At 39.1% G+C, this 22,197-nt stretch overlaps 1 protein-coding gene across 6 annotated transcripts in view; it reads left to right on the top strand.

The window, feature by feature from the left end:
- sorcs2 (sortilin-related VPS10 domain containing receptor 2) overlaps window positions 1-22,197 on the top strand; it is a 379,862-nt gene that overhangs the window by 84,007 nt on the left and 273,658 nt on the right. For 5 of the 6 annotated variants that reach the window (XM_013266082.3, XM_013266081.3, XM_013266083.3 and 2 more), the window contains exon 2: window positions 5,805-5,872. In XM_013266082.3, the coding sequence (XP_013121536.1) occupies window positions 5,805-5,872 (68 nt within the window). Of the gene's footprint in view, window positions 1-5,804; window positions 5,873-21,730; window positions 22,032-22,197 lie in introns of those variants that run through there. The other variant, XM_013266086.3, reaches the window with a different exon arrangement.

Genomic DNA, 22,197 nt, shown 5'->3' with positions numbered 1-22,197 from the left:
AAGTGTGGTCAAGGTCTAAGTCAAAAACAGTTTCTGCCTGATGTACCTACTCACTCCTATTAGTTCTGCTGAATATCAAGGGCCTAATGGGCAAGTATTTGGATGAATGAAGCACTTTATCCTATAGAAGAGCATGTTCGTGTCTTGACATGCATGGAGAGGATATGGTACAGCCAATGAAATGTCCTACTTAATTTTTGACCTGAGTGTGAAAGTAGGTTGTCAAACTGACTTTCACTTATAGGGTCTTTTCCCTGAAATTACCAATAGAATTACAGAACTATCCAGAGTTATAAGGACGCTTGCATTCTTTGTCTCTGTTATTATGGCAGAGAGGCTGGCAACACTTTGCCAGTATATAGAAGTGCATCTCAGAACATCTGAGTGATTAGCTAGATAACAGTCTATTACAAAGGCCTCAGTCTGTGAATTTATTTCCCAAATTTCATTGGGAATTGCCAGGATATTGTTGTTAAGCTACAATGTTATTTGCTAGTGCTGAAGTACAGAACAGCAATGTTATGTGTTAACTGCCACAGTAGAATTAATCTCTTGTTAATATACAAGTCTAAGCTTATTAAGTCACAGTCTAGCTGGCATTTGTCCTTTATTGGATAAATTAAGGATTAGGGTTTGGGCTAAGATTAGGGTTTTCTTTGCCAGGGTATTATAATGACCTAGTCCAGTCCTGATTGACCTGTGCTTGAACATTGGGTCCAGATGCTTTGGAAGACTTTTTTTTCTAGAATAGTGGGGAATCATTTCATCTCTCTAACATTCGCCTTGAATGTTATTCAGAATCATCCAAGAATTTGGAAAATGTAGAGTGTGTAACTACAATATCCCTGCTTCAGACTCAACTGCATCCCTGTAACTCTGTCATAATGATTAGGTCATCCTGTTTGATTCTCCACTTTACTACTAACCCCCACGAAATTTAAGTGAAGTTAACATATTATGCATCTGTGTATGTGTGTGTGTGTGTGGAGTGTTTTAAAATATGAGTTCCTCCCTTTTATTCCAGACTGTGATGAATTGTTTATGCGTGTGGTCTGTTTCTGGAAAATGTGAAGCGCCCCGAAGGGATGAGGTGGGGGGGTGTCGCACACTTAGACGGAGCACTTGTATTTCACTGTTTTCACTTTAAAAATGAATGAGTGCATTCTTTCTCCTGAGCTCCAGAGTCTGTCTTTCTTTATTTCCCTCAGTCCTTTTTTGCCTTAAACATTTTCTCCCACTGTGTCCTCAATAGCTGATTGATAACACTCTACTGTCACACAGTGATGGGAATGTCGCATGGACAAACAGCAGCTGTCAAGCTGGAGTTCACGGTCAGCTCGGCTATGAGCTTGACTCTCAATGGGGGCTCTTGTAGCTCTTGTTTTGCATGGAGTCATCCCGGGGTCTTGACCACCCTGTTGACTTTTTCCCAATAAAGGCTATTATCTCATTGTCTGCTAGCTTACAAACAAAAAACCACACAGACTGTCTGTAGTGGATGACTGTAGTTCTGGTATTACAAAATGGTTACAAGAGTGGAATGCTTCTTTCAGTACAAGGTTGCAGAGGTCATCCCAAACTTCCTTGGAATTAATTATGGAATTAAGTAGAGGATGCAGAGGCGTGTTTCTGTCATTACTCATGAAGAAAATAGGCTCCCAGCTCACTTTAGCTTGACATGTTTTCTAATACTTGTTGATTCTTACAATGATTCTGTGATTTATTTGAATAGAATTACAACTGGCAGGCATTGTGCTGTATTTTCTAAAAAGACAAGAGGATTTTTTTCATACTGCTCTGGTTGGATTCTTAGCCCTTGCCAATTTTGCCCTTTAGTCCAATGCGCTGTATCTGCCAAGTGTAGTCATAGTCAACATACTGCTACATACACTAGAGGCAATACAAGCATCTGGCTCCTGTGTTGTTCTGCAGTTTTGTCAATGTGGCTAGCAACGCTACTGCCAAATAAATGCTCTCTCTGCCTCCTGCCAGTAGTGATTTATAGCCAAATACATCCTTGCCCTGTCCACTTCATCCCCAAAGAAAAATCATTTTCCAATTGAACAGAATGTGGGCCTTGAGGACTGACACTACATGGGGATCGAGAAACGGAATATTTTGTTGGCATGGCCATGTGGATGAATGATGAAAACCGAAGACTAACAGGTCTGATGTTAAGATAGATTTTTCTTTTCATTTCTCCTTTTCATGCACATGACAGAGGATGGAATTGATGTGCGCCACACTTAGAAAGCTATAATTATAGATGTATAATGTAGACAGGGCTTACTCGGAAGCCGCAGGCAAAATGTATTTTGTGTGTGAGCAAGGATCCAAAAGGCTGTAGAGGTATGCGTTTTCATGAGGATCTGCTTTTCCAACTTAGCTCTGGGAGATGATGTCTGTTCTGCATGTATTGACAGAATATGCTGCAGCGCCTGGCTGAACCACGAAACCAGTTCATGTGCTTTTATGTATTGTTAAGCTGTTAAGCTGGAGATATACTGTACTATATCTTCAGTAATTTAAATCAAGAGTGATAGTGACATGATAAGAGACGATATAAAATAAAGCATAGGTAAAAGTAACTTTCTGTATGGTGCCCACAAACATGACTGCTGCCTCTTAGGATGTGTATCCATGACAACTTAGATTCTGGGCCGGGCTTTCAGCTTCATTCTCAGCAATCTAATGAACAACATAAAAAAGTTAATCAATATTACAATAAAAACCAAGGCTTGAGCTGGAGGCTTGAACGTGAATGATTAAAAAAAAGCAAGAGTGGCTTGGGGAGCAAAAGTACTAAGTGTACTGCCTGATAGATCTAATCCTTGTGTCAAGGGACTTTCTGCCTGCATAGTAAGAGTGTGAAGCTTTGCACCAGTGTCTCATTAGGACAAGGACAGCTGTGCAGAGGCGGACAGCCTGTTTCCAGAGACACCGCTTGAGTCACAGTAGGCCAACGAGCAATTGGAGAACACTTGCTACATGCTGTGTGACTCAGAGGGCCACACGAATGCTCAGTCAGATATAGATGCTGCTCCCTCATCAGGGAAGAAAGTTTTTGCGAAAGTCAGAAAGCAGCTTGGGCATTGACACCGAAGCTGCTACCAGGGTTGTTATCAGTCCCAGGAAGCAGCCTGCAGCTCAAGGAGATGTCCTCTGTTCCAGTTTTCTGGAATCCATCAACATCTTTGGAAGCCAAGCCCCACTGGGGTTGAGAGTCCTGAGTTTGGGGTGCTTTGAGCCAAGCACCTCAAGATTCCACTGAGAGGATCTCATGGCAGTCTGCATTGTGGAAATTGGTCTAGAACACTCAAAGCTCATTCTGTATCTCCCCAGCTGTGGAGCTCCACTTTAACCAACCAAACAAAACTCTTTGAAGACACGGTTTTACACCTGCCATGCTTCAGAGGAAGGACTTGCAGAAATTGCAGTGTTTCTTTTTTATTAACCATAGCCTAAATGCTAGAGGTTCCTGACACAAGAGGGCATTATGAAAGCTCTGGGCATTACTTTGTGCTAGAGGGTATTTTATGAGGCTAAATGTTCTGACAGGGATGAAAATATATTTGATAAAATGGTTGGCCTGCAGCCAGGCATCTTATTAAGTCAGCCAAGCAAGACAGTACTGCTTTCATCCTATCTGACTAAGAAATCAACCAGACGCTTGCCTCCTGTACTTGCTTCATTTTTTTTAGAGGCCACCCAGTCTTTTCACTCATTTGTTTTTTAAAAATTCAAGGACATGCAGCCTGAAAATAAAACCCCAAATTATGTACAGTCACCACAGAAAATATGGTGATACAGACTGTGCTTTCTTTCTACATTAAGATGTATCAGGAAAGTCTGTGTCGTACAGTTTGCAGCTTGATTCTCTGAGAGCAGCCACATTCATGAATTGCTGTTGGCAGCTGACTGTGGGTCGGACCCCTTGGCCAATCAAGTCCCCTCTGCCTAAGGACACGCTTGGGATTTTCACTTGCTCCTAGAAATGTAAGCCAGCCTGTCAATCACAACTCCAGGCCCCCCTGTGATCCCTGACCCACTGGTACTCTTGCCATGGCAACACAAATCCCAGTAGACTTTGATGTCAAGAACAGGAGTTCTCAAAAATATGAAAGACAAGCGTCTCTGATCCAGTGCAGACACACATGGATTATGCCCCGGATCAAGATGTCTTGGTCATATGAATAATATATTAATTGATATTATATATATATATATATATATATATATATATGTTTTGTTTTGTTTTTTATGGGAAATATCAGAACCATAGTATACCTGTCCCCGAACCCCAAAATACATTTATATTCACCTAAAAATAAACATTTCATCTTTAAATCATCCCCCCCAAAAATCTGCTTCAGCTAATTCATACTTGCACAAAGGAGGGGAAAAGAAAAGCTCTGTATTTGCTCTCTTTGGAAGCAAAGTAGCAAACAATGCTATTATTTGTTCAGGGTAATAGTTTCTCCAAGCAGCTTCAAGCAGAACTCAGCATAAAAATCAGCAGCAGTGCAGATGGAGTTCCCCTGGGGTTGCATATGCTTGAAATAAGGAATATGAGAGATTAGTTTCAATAGTGGCCAGTCATTTGCCACATTTATGCAAGTGTATTGACTGACCAGCGGTGCTTTCAAATATAACTATGGAAATAATAACACCCCCTCAAAGTGTGTTTGATCATCAATACAAATGTGACAAAAATAAATAGAATTTAATTGAATTACATTTATGCAAATGAATTGCATGCTGTGTGGTTAAATATTTGTATGTTGAAGGTATTTCCTCTCTGTGGTCAATACTCAAAATATAAGTAATGTATTGCACAAATTACACAAAAAACTTTTCTTAATAGTAATGCAATACGTTACTCAATTACTCCCAGGAGAAAGTAATTTGTTTTACACATTACTCATTGCTTTACATTTGCGTTTCTCCATAACACAATCATTGTCTCATAATTACCATTTAACAACACAAACCTAAAGGCTACAATCCCTAGTTACCCTGCTAGGGTATTAAATGCATTATTCTTATTTTGTTAATGTAGAAGTTACCTGTTGGGTCAAAGATATTATGATGCCACTTGCCACAAACCTGCCACCTGCAGCCTGAAATACAACTGTGCCTCTCTCTCTCTCTCCCTCTTTCTCTGACAAGTTATAAATGAGTGTGAGGAAAAGTAAACAAATGACAGCTGTGCTTAGAGGCCTGGTTCTGCATTGCTTTGATGTAAAAAATGATGTATGTCACTGGTGTCAGAATAATCCCATGTATAACCATGCAATCAAAACCATGTGTAACCACAGTCTGCATGAAGGTATCGATGTTAGCATTCAAGAAACAAAGACTGCAGGTGAAAGCACTGCTAAGGTTGGCCACTCTGCTAGCTAATGCTAACTAATGTGATATGGGGTGTGGTTGCTGTTTGCAGTGTTAAAGGTTGCGGAAAGTGATCTATATTGATTATAGATGGGTGTGATTAATAGTTTTATATAGCTTTAACCTAATCTGTTTGATTATGCTCAGATCAGATTTTTTCCCCTTTAAACAGCTAGTTTATTAGTCACGACAACCATTCTTAGTACAAAACAAACTAGAATTTCCACCAAAAGTCCATCTTAGTGACTTGAAGTAGTGCAGGTAAAGCCTCGCTTTGTCATCATGTTGAGGTTATGGGTAGCTGCTTGTAAATCTAATCTCAGCTATCTAAAACTAAAGCTCTAATTTCACTAACTAAAGAATTCTCTAAATAACTGTCTAAATGTATCTCTCTCCACCATGTCTTTTTGCAGGTCATCCTTATCCTAACCAAGTACTACCACGCTGACTCCACCAAGGTCCTGGAAAGCTCACTGTGGAGGTAAGCTGATCGTTTAGACATCATGTTTGCTCTTGCTGGATGTCTTTATGTCATGTCTGGCCCCACTGTCGTGCAGACCTTTCATCAGCAAATCGCTTCCCTTGAACAGGAAGGTCAGCACTGGTCTAGTTATCTCTCCGCTGTGCCTCTTCAAGGAGACAAGGGTGAGACAAGGGTGAAACAGAGCGCTAGGGCGGACAAAACATCAGCAGGCAGCTACAACTAAAGTGGTGGACCGGAGAGTGGCGCTGTGAGGCCAGAGCGGGCATCTGTTTGGGCAGATAGCATATCAGCATGGCACAGGGCAGGATGGCTGGCAACAGCAGTGCCAGGGAAAGGGGTCAAGTCTGGCTGGCAGTGCTTCCTCTATTTAGCAGAGCACTTGCCCACCAAAAACCCTTCTCACTTCTCTCACATTTGAATAGTGGAAAATAAAATGTATCCATTCCACACCACTTGACAACAAGTACATCTTGTTTGCAGACATATATTCCCATAGAGTATTAACCTTGGACTAAATTTACTTCCTCTCCCACAGCTTTGTGAGTGTTGAAATGGAACTGAGCCTGACCTTGTAGATAACGGGGTAGAGGGATTTAATTATATTCAAATTTCCTAATAAAAACTTAGAACATAGACAAAATATTAGCTAAAATTAGACATCTAGAAGATATTCATATAGAGCAAAATCTGTCTGATGGTTGTACTTAATTCATGCCATTCACCTCACCGAGGACTCCATGACTTCAAAGCTTCAGCCTCTCATTAACTCTGACTGTTTGTCTCCCCGAAGGACTGATATGAATAATGTACATATTTTTCCCTTCCCCTGTTGATGTTTTAATTGTTGCACTGTATGAATAATGCTGGGGACTCTCTACTGGACAGCTCATTCAAGAAAAAAAAATCCTCCAAATCACTGCCAGTTTAGATCCAGTTCACACTGAATTTAGAGAGAGGAGAAGCTGGCCTCCTGCCTGCTGCCATCACTGTCCAAAAACAGGAATTTCCATGAAATTAGCAGGATCCATACAGCTATCTGACCGTGTCTTGTTAGGCATTATCTGTGGGGTGTAACTCAAATCCTTTGTAGCTGTTAGTTTGGGATGGTGCATAGACAACCACATTTCTACGGCCTATAGGCTTTGAAGTCCCAAGGCTGTAGGATCAAATGAGAAAGATGGGGGAGGATGAATGGGTTTGCCGTCTTACCCTGTCAGGTAGTGTTCATCTAGAAGCCAGGTTTCACACAGGGGTAAAGTTAACAACAGTGAGAGGAGAAAAGAGTTTCCAGGATAGATGAGTTAATGAACTGAGGTCGTATTATCGCCTGAGTGCTATAGGCTTTTCTTGTGACCATAAGCAAAATATGCTGGTACCTAGTGGAACACTTTCACTTAATATTTATGACTGACCCAACAATCTTGGATACAAATTAGTCAGTATGATTCATTTCTACTCTTAGAAAAAGGACCAAAGTTAGCATTAAGATTCTGCTGCATTTACTAGTAACAGCGATTAATTGTCCTATGATGGCCTTGAATTCTTGACCCCAACACTTCACACACTAACCATTTTCATTTAGGAATAACCGTTTGACTGTCAGTAACAGCAGTTTAACAAAATGACCTAAACTCAAGCGCTGCTTACTGGCTTTTTGAGATGCTTTTAATTGGATTTGGGGGGACAGCTGACAAAAATCAAGAATGACATCCACATTCAATCCTGTTGCACAGAAAGGCAGACATTTTAATTATGGAGATGCCTGGTGTGATGGAACTTGAAGTCAAGTCTTTGATCTTGAAAGTGGTTTGACACTGGACACAAAGCTAGATTTGTGCCCATTGTATTCAACTTGCTACTGTTTTTGTTACTGTTTGGTTCACTTTAGTCACCAAAACTACTTGCTTAGGTTTATATCAGAGTGACAAGGCATTGTGTGACAGACCTGGGACTTGTTCTCCAGGTAACTAAAGCGATGTATAAGATGCCTGAATTGTTATATTGCCTTAATTTGTGCTTGCATAATGACAGTAAAGAGCCTTGAATCTTGAATTGAAAACATATGTTCAAATGTTTCTGTGAGACTAGACTGGTACACTGAATGCTAAAGATCATCCGTGAGTAACCGTGACTTACCAAAACAAAGGCATAAACATGTCGTGATGTGGTTACCTTGGAGGAAACATGGGAAAGACCTCTAAGCCATTGGCTAACTGTGCACACTGAGCTGCCTTGCAGTTTTTCTCCAACAGTCAAGACTGTGTTCTTTTAATCAAACAGATGAACAAGTGGTAATCTTGTAGTTTTACAAAATCCTTATTTTTCTTTGTCTTATTCTTTATATTCATCTTTATATTTATTCTGGAAGACACCGAAGGATTTCTACATGTCTGTCTTTCATTTTGGTATGACTGGCTCAAGGACCCATGCTATAACATGGCTGATAAAAGAGCTCCAAACATCTTGACTTATGAGAATGGCTCTTTGTGAAGGGAGAAGGGAAAAGTGGCAACATACCTGAATCTTTTCTAAGTAATTTATACTTGTCTTTCCACAAGTCCACGTGTTAAAATAGAATATTTACTTGTACAAAGATTACTCAGATTCATCCGTGTAAGGCAACGCGAATACCTCTTGGCAACAGGTTGTATTTCCCTGATTCATTGTCTTTTCATTTTGTTTAGGCCTCGGCCAATAATTGCTTATGTATCAGCAGTAATGTCATTATATTTCCATTTGCTAGAGTTGCAGTCAGAGTTTTGTACTACTCTGGGTTAGGTGTTTTAGCTCTAAGCAACTAAGGTCTAAATGTGATGTCTGAACATGTGTTTTGAATGTCCACCTTCAAGCCTATAGATAAAACCAGTTTTCTTTGTCTCCTGCTGGCTGCTCTAATCTCCCTCCAAGAACTCTGAAGCTTTGTTTGTCTTTGTAGTCTTGACACACTGAACACTTTGACTTTTTGAAAACATGCTTGGTGTTACATACAAAAACTAGCTGAAACATTGCTGAAAGGGTAACATAATTTCTAATTCCTGCTCACTCTGGCTCTTTTAAAATACTTAAAGTAGCCAGTCAAACTAAAATACGTATTATTATCAGATTGTCAATTCTGGTAAAACATTCATTCCATTACCTTTAAAGCTACTTTTGGCTGCTGCTTAATTTAACAAAGGCTTGCCACAGCAGATCGCAGTGCTGCGTGCTTGATTTGGCAGTTTTATTTTAAAAAATTTTTTTACACTGGATGTCCTTCCTGTTGTAACTCTAAAAGAAGTTGTGTTTCTTCCCAGGACTCACCCATGGATCGTTGCTCATAAGGCAAATGTGGAAACCACAACACTATGGAGTCAGGCTCAAATCAAAATGTTTAGTGCTTTAATTTCAAGATACAGTATGAACATAAATTAAATAGCTTGCTACTGGAAGCACCGATGACCCTATATAATGTAAAGAATTCTACTCCTTCACTCAGCTTTTAATATTTTTCAGTCCTGGCCTCTAAAGTGTTTGACGATGGCAGACGGTGGAGAGAATGCAAGGCAATACATAAAACCCATTATATATTCCCACTCAGTCTTGCTCAAGGACACCAAAACAGGATATGTAAGGTCTTCTACCATGTTTTATTTATTTATTTATTTATTTATTACATCAGGTAGAGCTTCAGAGCAAACAGAGAGAAAGGCGCTTGGAGATTAGGCAAAGATGTGAGGATTTTGCCAGTGCATTACCAAACAACGTGATGACTGCAGGCTGACAGAACTCATCTTTAGACTCTGTGTTGCTCTGAGTGGAGCAATGAAATACTCAGTAAACCTTTTTGATCCTCACACTGAAGGAGCAGATGTGCACTTCACTTTTTTTGGCTTTGAATACTCCGTGCAAGTGCTTCTTATTTTTAGATGATACGTAGAACTTCACATGTTGGGCAGAGTCTGTCCTCTGTTTGTGATCTGGTGGAGAGTATGTGTTACAATTTGATATTTTGGTCAGATTATGAGTGAATTCATGTTTATACATGTTAAAAACAAATAAAAGGAGGATACATACCACAATTGCTCTTGTTGCACACTGGTTCAAACACTGGCTGTTTAAAGCTTCACCTCTTAAAGCTACTGTTTATGGGACTGCTGCTCACACTAGTCAAATGCAAGCATTTTTACCCTCAGTTTTGCTTTAAAAATATATTTAGTCCCAGCTAAACTTTTACTACATTATTTCCTAAAATAAATATTTAATTGCACTTTAAAAACCCATGTTGGTCACATTTTCACTTTCTCATCCATTACTCTAAAATGATCTAACCCAGGATACCAATATGTAATCCGTGTCCTCCTATGCTCATCACACACTCCCATAAACACGGTTTTGGTGTTAGAGTGGAGGGGGTATTTATAATTCATGCCATCTTCACACATCTTTTGAAGAGGCGAAGAGGGCTGGTAGCCATCGTGCTGGGGGGCTTCACTGTTTCATTATGGATGAATAGATCGTCTGACAGCCTGGCACTTCTATGTACAGTACATCAAGCACACCATGGTTTCACAAACACAACTGCTGACAGTATGTGCATCATGTACCGCTCAGTTGTCAGATATGCACAACTGTCTTATCAACTATAACCACAGAGCCAGTTTTAATAGATGATGTTCAATTTCAAAATAATAAATAAATATGGAAAACATCGGTTCAGCCAAAATTAAATTTTTTTGTGTAATATTATATGTTTGTATGGATTTCTTTGTTTCTTTTTTTATTCATTTCACTTCTAAGAGTATATTATAATGTATGTGGTTTCCAGTACTCTTTAAAGAAAAGTAAGAGGAGTTAATAAGCTACCTTATAGTAAACTACCTTGCTATCAAATGATCAGTTAGCTGTTTCACAGCTAGTGTTACAAGAATATTTAAGATAAAAGACAAATGGAGATTAGCCTGTAATTAGCTAAGACAGCTACAGTGATGGCTTTTTAAGTAATAGTTTAATTACTGACACCTTGAAGGCCTGTGATAGATAATGGAGATAGAGTCATCATGAAGGTAAGATAAAAGATAAGATTAAAACATTAACAAATTTTATTTGTAATGAAATTCATGATGTCATTACAAGTTATGGTTAAACACAACCCTGACTCTTTGTCAGCTTGGCTGCAGAGCTGAAAAGAAATGGGGATGTCTAGGACAGAGGGCGATGGACTCTTTGACCACATTTTAACACAATATTGGGGAGTGAACAGGAAGTGGAAGTATGCATGAGGAATGCAGATGAACTGTATTGCTGCCAGTTCTTAAGAACAAGAGTGATGTGCAGTGATGTAGTAAGTAAAAGAGGGATAACAATGATGAGCCATATGATGAAGCTATGAGAAAGCTAGGTTAAGATGAGTAGTGACAATCAGTGAGCAGCATTATAGCTTCATGCACTACAGAACAATACAGATGCAATGTTTTTGGTTTAACACTGTTGATGGAGACATCTAGAGGACAGCAACACTGTCTTGAGGTGTGCGGTAGCAATGATTCAAAGTCCGATTACATCTCTGAGCCGCTTCCTGCTTCCAGTGGTGATTGGCAGATAAACAGATGAGGTCAGGCTGAAGTCTCTGTGGACTATGACGTTCATAGATGACATTGTGATCTGTAGCGAGGTGGCAGCGCTGAAGATATTAAGATTTCCACTGGGAGTGAACATGATGGAGAAGATTATAAAAGAGTATATCAGAAGGACAGCTCAGGGTGACCAGTTTAGAGACAAAGTTAGTGAAGCAAATTATGGACTCCTATTAATTTAAACAGCTATCTTGTGACTCACAGTGAAGTCAAGATGGGCTGAAGCCGTCTTTTTTATACATTCTATCAATGCCCTGGAATAAGCAGGGAAAGTCTTGCAAGAATTGGAAATCCTACAGGTGCTGAAGCATCTGCTCTCAATGTTGGATATGCAAGCAGGTGGTTTTAAAGTTATGGCTGATCAAAGCAGTGAGCAACAGTAACATAGAGAGGCAAGTAGAGAGTACAGAGGCAGTGAAACCAGCGATAAAACCATACTGCTACAGCTGATTGTGTATCTTTGTTTCAATTTGACTCAGTGTTTTGAAGTTGTTGCTTTGAGGCTTGTTGAGTCCAGGGTAGCATCACGGCTCTAGCTCACTTCCCACTTTGATGCCTCCTTAATCAGTTTGTTTCAGAAGCGGAGTGTGTGTGTGTGCGCAACCTTGCACACACGCAAAGTCATTCCACCATTACAAATGTGTTGATGATTAGCTCTCCCTGGGGTCCAGATCACATTTCCCCAAACTAAACCATGAGAGAGCCACAAAGTAGAAACACACGCTTTTGGGCTTAATCAAGACAGCATGTTTCATTTCCCTTGTCCTTCTCTTTCCCTCTTCAACTCATCCTCCCCTCACTTCAACTTTATTTATTTTAGATTACTTCAGAACATTTTATTTCTTTCCCTTCTGTCTCTTTGTTCTCTCTGTGTTTCTGCCTCCGTCCAGATGGTCAGGGGTGGTGTAAATACTTAATCGAGGCTAGAGCATCGTCTTCCCTTCATCCCTACACACTTCACCTCCACCACCTCATCACCTCCCTCTTTCATGAATATTTCACAGCCTGGAGAAAAAGAGAAAGAGAGGGAGAGAAGGGAAAAGACAGAGGTCTGCTGATTACTTAAGATGGTAAGCAGACAGTCTGTTCTCTAAACACAAGTGGTTCGGACCAGAAGACAGCTCTCTGGGGTTTTACCAATGTTCTGAGAGGATCTAGATCTGTATAAAACTTATTGAAACATTAAGAAAAACAAAGAAATCATAAACCATACTAAAGATTTAGAAACATTCTGACTAAATTACTTGATGAAAGAGTGTAAAGAATGTACAACATAGAAAGCCATCTCTATAGGACAATACTCGACTCCCATCTGCATCTAAAGAACAAAGGTCACTTTTTTGAGGATGCCAATGTTCACATTTTGGACAGAGAAGACAGATGGTTTGAAAGAGGACTGAAAGAAGGTATCTATCTCCACCGTGAACAACCATCGTTAAACAGAGGCGGTGGCTTACGACACCAACTGTCTGCCATCTATAATCTAGTTTTGAGATCCCTTCCCAGACACCGTAATGCCCACTCACATCCTGGGCCAACTGACCTCAGGAATTCACATGATAGGGTGGGGCTAGGTCTCACAATGGGTTCACCTGAAACCTTGGCTGATTGTGACCCACGCCCATTTTCACACTTTGGCTCATGTGATTAGGTAGAGGATCAATAGGGGGTCCATGACCCTCTTGGAGACACTCCCATAAGGCTTAAAATCTGGGACTCTTCACCAATTACTCTTAGAACTGAAGAAGCTTCTTGAATGAGAGGTGCAATGTCTTCAAGGAAACTTAAAGAAGTCCAGAAGCTTTTCTTTCCAAGCTCCTTAGACAAGGTAGAATAAATGTGTTGCTTCAAACAGTCTCTAATAACCACTGACATAACTCTAGCAAATTCTAAAAATCAGTTGCGTTCCACTAAATTAAGTTTAACCATCTAAATACATAAAAGCCTAAAATGAGCAGTTATCAGTCGCCGGGTGATATCAGACATTCTATAATCAAGTCAGTTGAGTTTAAAGTAGCATTAAGCTTAAAAAACAGCTTATATGGTAAATTTATTAAAGGTATACTTTCACATTGTTAATTCCATCAGTCACAAGTTATGTTGATTTACTCGTCCTTTCCTGAATGGTGATAAGGTATGATGGGTGGCCAATAAGGCTAATTAAAAGTCAACCCCTTCACATGCTTTTTTCATGTTAAAAACATTTAATGATGGCTTATTAAAAATATTAAATGCGACTCTTGTTGTACTGTTGGAATTTGCACCACTGAAAGAGGCTGAATCGATTAAAGCAACTAATTGGAAGATTTTTAAAACCCTAACACAAAATACATTTATGACAGCGGCTAGCAATGTGGGATAATAAAGCAATGAGAAAGTAAGCACTGATTGGACTGTGTTCTGTTTTTATTCATCACATAATCATTTCTGCAATATTCCACAAGTGCAACACTTACAAATGAATCTCACTGGAATACTCTGAAAAGGGTCAGACAGAATATTCTAGGAAGTCATTCTTGTTTTAGGCATGTGTGGCCCCCTCACTCATTCGATCTGTAATTTTTTTTACTGCTCTTCTGATATGAAACCAAAACCCAAGCCATTACCAAAAGGCACCAATCAATATAAAAACGAATTTGGTAAAAAAAAAATCTTCTCCAAAGTTAGCAGTGATTTTTCCCTAAAAAGTGAACATATAAGCATTTGTTTTGCATAAGAAACATCATCAGAAAAATTATGATCGTAAGAGTAAGTAATTTTAAGCACTTTAAACAAAAGGTCATAGTCTTTCTACCATTTATTGAAATTTGTTGGCAATAAGCAACAAATACACTATAAAATAACATTTACAGTTTGGAGTGCGACACTTACAAAACAAGCAGAATATGGAGGTGGCGCTTAGTAGATAGAAATGGATGGAAAGGATGGTGGAGGAAACCTCACTATCTGATTGGTCCTGCAACATGACCATGTATAGCTCATTATACCATACAGTCTTTGTTAGTGGGAAATAAATAAGTATACATCATGCAGTTTTTCACATTTCACCCACCAAACTCCCCATCAAAGAAGGGCTTAATGACTGACTCTTTTTTTTGTGGGAAATCATTCAATTCAATTCAATTTTATTTATACAGCACCAAATCACAATAACATTCACCTCAAGGTGCTTTATATTGTAAGGTAGACCCTACAATAATACATAGAGAGAAAACCCCAACAATCATATGACCCCCTATAAGCAGGCACTTTGGTGATAGTTGATAAATATGATTAGTTTGTGGAAAGCACATTGTTCTGTTTAAAAACTTTAATTTTAACCACCATTATGCGACTAAACATGCAGAGTAATACAAAAACTTGACTGAGCCAAAGTGAATGTGCACATGTGAACTATTGCTAGCAAAGTTGCGTAAGCAACAAGAATTTCTTATAAAGCATTACACATCCAGGGATGGAGCAGTCATCCCAGCTTTGTGATTTCCCAAAAAATCACAATAACAAGTAAGCTTTTCCTAAAGTGTAAATCCACTTTTTCAAGTTAAAAAAAGACTGGATTCTTTTCACTGAATACAAAAAACACTACAAATGGAGTAATTAAACAACAATAAGATTAGCAATAGCACTTTGTATATATTTGAAAGTCTATAACGTTTTGCAGAAACATGTGAGTTTTTGTTCACAATTGTTTTTCGGAATGTTGATTAATTAGTTTTTTAGCTATGTCTGTTTTGTTTTTCATTGTCTGATTGTAACATCTACTCTAATAAGTAGCACTTTATAAAGAAATAAAAATACTACTTAGCAGAACTGAGTTCAATTTATTGGTGCAGTGCCAACACTTTCAGTTTCTCACGTGGCCCTTTGGGAAAATTATTTGCCCACGCCTCTATTACATGTATGTTATGCACATGTTTCCACATGTTTTTGGCATATGTATGGGTAGCAGTCAGATCATTTTCACACTGCTGCAGCTGAGCAGGGCCATGAGCCCAACCATCTGGAAAACGTTTCCCATTTCCTCAAACATTCTTCCTGCAACGAATACATGTCCACAACTGCACACAGCTGGAAGAGAGCAGGAGAGAGGGAAAAAAAAGTGAGAGTTCATAGCCAGAGAGTTCAAGGCTGTCATACAATCATTCTTTCTTTGTCACACGCTATCTGCCTTCCATTTTTTATCTTTCTGCTAGAAGCTACTATCTAAAAGGACACTCTGAATTCTGGACCACATACTGTAGAATAATGCACATCAAACCTGTTTAACCTTTTGCATTTGGTGCTCAAAATATAGATTACTTTGTCTACTTTTTATTCTCTTTATTAAGTAACTGTCCTATCTTTTTAATGTACCCGTCTTGGTTCGGACATTAAAGGGAAAAAAGTATTCAGTCAGGTAAAAAGCAAATCTAGGGGCTGCTGTTAAAGAAAAGAACATGCAAGCAAGGTGTTATGCAAGCAAGGCTTTACCCTGACAAGCAAGGTGTGTCAGGGTAAAGCCAAAGTTTCAGTTAAAAAATATGCTGTTTTGCATGATCAGCAGGGTGGGGAGAAGTTGGCTGGAAATGATCTGGATGTGCACACTCTTGTTTAAACATGTACACACACAAACAAAATCTAAGATGTATACAGCAGAAAACAGAAACTGATCCTTTAATTTGTATCTGGAACAGGTTTGCTCTCTCAGCTGACGACAAACACAGTGACACCCGCAATGAAAAACAATCACACAGCCTACAAGTTTGGTATTTTTTTCCCCGCCAAAACTGCTTCTGGAATGACATGAAAGGTGTGTGTGTGAATGTGTGTGAATGTGTGTGATACTGGCTGGCAGTTTGCTCTAATCTAATAAAAGCAGTTGATGTATTTGGATGGGTTTTGATTGTATAACTATAAAGCTGAAACTCTCCATTTGGCCAGTGGTAGTCAGTGCTAAGTAGCTTTGAGTGTTGTAAACCAACACCTTGTACCATAATTACTGTACAATACAAGGGTGCGTGAATGATTTGGTTAAGTGGGAATGAAGGTGAAGAAAGTTGGGACTTTAGAGGAAGGACTGTGGTCTTGAGTGTTTCATTTATTATGGAGAATCCAGATTTCCTGTTGGCACAGCATTGTTCTACTTTTATTGGCATAAAATGACAACATTAGGTCCAATATAATATTTCCTATTGAAGCTCAAAAAATGGTTCAAGGTATATGTTTTTGCTTACAAGCTACTTTAAACAAATGCGTGCCATTCTATGCACTTGTGTTTACTCAGTTATGAAACACGTGACTGACAGGGGTATTCGCTAGGATTGCTGCAAGCTGTGAAATAAGACTGTCATTATAAAGGTTTTCATGTTTTAGTACCTTTTTTAGAAGATTTGAAAAAAGTAAGCGCACTTATCAGTATTCCCAACAGCAACAGTTTACCTGTACCTGCCTAATACAGGGGTGTCCAACTCCAGTCCTGGAGAGCTACTGTCCTGCAGCTTTTAGATGCATCCCCACTCCAACACATCTGAATCAGATGGTTGGTTTACCTCTTCAGCATGCCAACAAGTTTGGCAAAGGTCAGGTAACAAGCCATTCATTTGATTCAGGTGTGTCAGAACAAGGATTCATCTAAAAGCTGCAGGACAGTTGCTCTCCAGGACTGGAGTTGGACACCCCTGCCCTAATACATCAAGTAGTCCATTTGTAGCCAAATTAGACGAAACTAAAGGCATTGTAAGAGAGACTTGGTACTCGAAAAGTCTTCTTCCTGTTCCAGCTGCTCCGTTTAGGGGTCACCACAGCAAGCGGTCTGCCTTTTCCTCACTCGATCACCAGTCCTCTTCTGTCACACAAACTCTCTGCTTGTCCTGCTTCACTACATGGACCTCTTCTGAGGTCTTCCTGTTGTCCTTCTGCCTTACAGCTCCCACTTCAACCTTATCTCTCTCAATTTGTTTCCAAACTGCTCATCATGAGCTGTCCCTCTGATATACTCATTGTCCGTTCTGGTCAATCCCTGTGAAAATCTTAACATCTTTAAGGTTCTCACTGACAAAAGTCAGTGAGTTACTCCACCTCTGTCTTTTTGTCAGCAAACCATACATCATGGCAGGTCTCAGTACCATCTTGTAAACTTCCTTTTCACTCCTGCTGGTATCCCTCTCTCACAATTCATCCCTGACGTTCACCTCAATCCACTCCACCCTGCCTGCACTCCTCTCTTGTGCACTCTCCATAGTTTGGATGGTTGAACCAAGTATTAAAATTCATCTACCTTCACTACCTCTACTCACTCCATGTTCACCTTTCCACATGCTTCCCTCTCATTGACAAACTTATTTACTTTTAATTTCTCTTCTCTTCAGTGCATATCTCCACTGAAGAGAGTGTTCATGTAATACCTGCTTCAAGCATGTCCTTTTAGCTTAGCAACTAGGAGTTAATCAAATCGTTTTAATACCAACAGGAATGCTCGGTAAAACAACAGCCTATTCTCAGTACCAGAACATCCAATACTGTTGGTGCAACAGTGCTGTTAGCATCTCAGAGAGACACACAAGATGGCTTTTATTATTGGTGTTGTGATACACCAGGTTATGGCAACAGCTGGCTCTACCTCAGAACCTCTTAAATATAGAGATAGTTGTTGAGGACATTTAAATACACTAGCTAGCTAAAAGAGTCAGTTTTCAACATGCAGGGTTATAACTGTACAGAGACATATTGTAACCCATACCCCGATCTTTTCCTAATTCTAATCAATAAGTTTAACTTACCTGTTTTAGGTTTTAAACCAAAGACAAAAAATAAAAATGAAATTAAAGTCAGCAAAACAAAACACAGTACAAAACAAAAGCTTCCAACCTGGCCGTGAAACTTAAGCTAGCACCCTCCTAAATAAAGTAATAAATACTCAGCATTAATATCCTTTTGTCCTAATTATTTTCTTTGGAATCATAAGAGCATCAATTTATGTACAGAAGGCAGTGGACCCTGGGCACCTGTAACAAATCTCTAAAGCTGAAGCTGAGAACAAAGGAGAGAAGTTGAAGACTGTGTCCTCACAAAGCCTGACATTCCACAGGAGGTGCCATTCTTTCACCAGGCACACACACACACACACACACACACACACACACACACACACAAACACACACACACACACTGTCACACCAGAGTGGGCGAACTCTTTTATCTGAATAGCCTTGGCATTCCCCATCTCTCCATCATCAGTAGCAGTTTAGTGGTCACACAGAGCTCTTCATAAAGTTTATTTATGACCTGGCCATCATCAGAACAATGAGCCTTTCAATAACAAGGCACGGATAATTACCATAAAACAATGGCCATTACTGCCTTAATGATGTTGTTAAGATATGCGCACTGCAACCATTGTATGAGCTTCTGAAGTGAAGTTGTGGGCCTGACCGAGGATGAGTTTTCTCTTTGGTTTTGTTTATGACTTTTTATTAGCTGTTCATGCAGGCAGGAGGATTTGGCACTTTTTCTAAGCATGCATGATGAAGTGAAATGGTGAATGGTTGTTCTGTGAAGTATGAGAAGAGTGCTGAGTCGAGAAATTACATAACATCTTTAGAGGGCACCTGATTTGTTCAAATAAAGGAAGTGTTTCAAGTGTTTGATTCTGTTCATCTGGACGTAGTGTTTTCATTTCGTCACTCATCCAAGTGACTTCTTTAGTCTCAGCTCACTGCAGGTTTCCCCAATCTTATAAACAGTACATGGCATAATGACTGAAACTAGCACCACTGAAGGAACAATGTCTCAATTCTCATGTCTCATATCAACAACCACTGATCAAAGCTTTTTCTGTTCCACCCATCCATGCACTTCCGCTCATCCTTTTCGGAGCTGTTTGCTGACTAGCGAACAAGTTGCTAAGCTAACAGCTGCTGGAACTTACAGCTGACCGGTTATCAGCTGACTGAGGTACTCACCTGTGAAAACCAGTGATGGCTGAGGAAGTTAAGGAAATTAAAAAGTCGCTTGACTTCCTTCAAATTGCTTGACAATGACAAAGAGGAATATAAAATGGATCTTGTGGCCAACAGTTTTAAATAATTCTTTCTCATTGTTGACCAAATTTAGCAAGAAAAATCACTGATCCTGGGCTAACAGAGGGAAATCTGGATACTTTGATAGGTAGAAATGTTTTCTCAGTGTTCCTCATGGCTATGAATGAAAAGGAAATTTTCAAATGTAATAATAAGAAATCTTAAGATTGTAATGATATTTGTATGTCTGTGCTTAAAAAAGGTCACTAAGGGCATTTTAAAAAAAACCTTTACATACATTTTTAATCTATTATTTCCAGCCTATGTATTTCCTGACAAAATGAAAACAGTAAAAATTATACTACTGCTCAAATCTGGCAACAGACACCACTTTACAATCTACAAGCATGTTTCTTTAATACTTCAGTTTTCAAAAACCCTTGTGCAAAACCTGTTTTGCAAAAGTTTGCCAGTAAATATGGAATTAGCTCTAAATCACTATTATCATTATTAGACTCAATAGATTACATCACAAACTCAATAGATAAAAACAAACAACAACAACAAAAAAAACCCAAAACAAATGTGGTAGACTGTTTGATCCAATAGATCATTATGTATTAAATTAAAAAAAATTAAAATTACATCAAATCGTCATACAGTATTAAAACTGATACTGTGTAATATTTTCTACTCTGGTGAGACTTATATTGGAAGAGATGACTACACAAATGAATAGTTGAATTGAAATTAATAAAAACAAATTATCATTAAATTTAAATAAAACTAATGTTATATGAAAATAGCAAATTAAATTCACATGTAAATAATGTTTAAAAATGTGTTTATTTATTCATGTTTGGATGTAAAAACATGGAGTTGTAAAAATATGATAATATTGTTATTTTACATAAACATACATTCTACATATTCTTTGTCATGACAGTATATTTATTGTTGTTCATGTTTATATTTATAAGTAAGCTGGATAAATAATACATGATGACTTATGTGCAAGGGGTTCGATTAAATGTGTTATAAGTTCATTGTTTTGATTTAGTCACCACAGCACTGCTTGCCATAGCATGTGTAAAAGTTCTACAAAGTCACTTTAAACTATTAGTTTGGCATTAACTGCAACAACCAGCAACTTGCTTTTGAACATAATGAGCAGATATTTCTCTGAGGAGTTGATAGAGAACAAAAATAGAGACAAAAGGAAAGCTAATGTTTGAGCTAATGTTAATATTTAATTAGATTATTAATGATTAATTAACATAATTAAATATTATTAATTAATAATTACAAGAAATGCTTCTTCTCTTGGTGTCACTGATTTTCTTTACTATACCTTTCTAATGTGACGACGTTGTCTGGCGTTGTTGCCTCCTGCTCTCTTTCTCTCTCTCTCCCTCCTGCTCTGTTCCTGTGCTACTGCGAGTGTAACTACCTTTGAACTTTTCTTGTCCATCTTCCATTGGTTTTAATTTTGCACTCCAATATGAACACCCATCCCTCAACTCGAGGATCACCACAACATGATCTAACACACCTACACCTTAGTTCACAGATTCACTTTGTCTAGGGTGCATTTCTGAGATTTCACACAACCCAGGATTCAAATCATGAATACATAATGGGCTTGGATTTACAATATTAGGAATGAAATGTGCTCTATTTGGAAGCAGCAGGGGGCCCCCTCCCCTTTCGACGGGTTGTGTGTGAGACTTTAAATCATCAAACTGTAAATTTTAAATTGTTATTGATCCCTTTACCCCGAGTCCTAAAGTGTATATTTATTTTCTTACTCTTCTTATATATATTGTTTGTTTACTTGCACTGCTGTAACTGGAGCCTCGTCGTCTCGTCTCTCTATATACTGGACTGTATGTAGCGGAGATGACAATAAAGTTTACTTTTACTTCAGCAGCGAGCAGGCGCACCGAGGGCTCTCGCGCTCACTTTTCGTGTATAGAATTTCGAAAAAACATCGGTGCAAATTATAAGTCTGTATGATGATGATGTCTGGTGTTTTCGTGTTTGTTGGCCTGCCCTCTCCTCCCTGTGCCTCAAGCAGCAGGCGCACCTCGCAAACGGAGGGCGCCCTTACTCCCAGCAAATGGGCGATAGAAAACCGATCGGTACCTATGCTATTCCCAATATGTGCTGGCTGATGTCGGGGCAGCATGAGTAGGAGCATTTTTTTTTTTTTTTTTGCCATGCCCCGATGCCGCCCCCCACCACGATGGGCAACCGCCCGTGTCGCCCGTATCTAAAACCGCTACTGCTCCCACTTGAACTTACGGTTCTTGCACTTGCTACAATGAGCTGATTTGAGGAGGAAAATAGTATGACATACTTCAGCTGGATATGGACATTAATTTTTATTGCACAAAAAGGACTAGAGTGCGATAGTAAACTGAAAACGACATCCAGGCAGAAACAACGATATTAAGCTTCTAGCACAACTTTGTGTGGCTCTTTGCACACATCTGCACAAACAGCATGCTAATGCTAAGCTAGCCAAGGACCCAGAGTGATGCAAAGGTGAGTGAATCCTGATCCCAGCCCAGCAGTCAGACCCTGAACTTCAACAGGTAACAAATGGACTTGTACCTTTTCATCACTCTTGTGTTCCTATCTAAATGCTAAGAAAGTGCGTGTATGTGTGTCCTCATTGCGATATGGATTTGTGTTGGTGTGTGGGACTGTA

The sequence above is a fragment of the Oreochromis niloticus genome, linkage group LG3 (assembly GCF_001858045.2).
Source record: "Oreochromis niloticus isolate F11D_XX linkage group LG3, O_niloticus_UMD_NMBU, whole genome shotgun sequence".
NCBI lineage: Eukaryota > Metazoa > Chordata > Actinopteri > Cichliformes > Cichlidae > Oreochromis > Oreochromis niloticus.
This window is presented reverse-complemented; position numbering and strand designations above follow the sequence as displayed.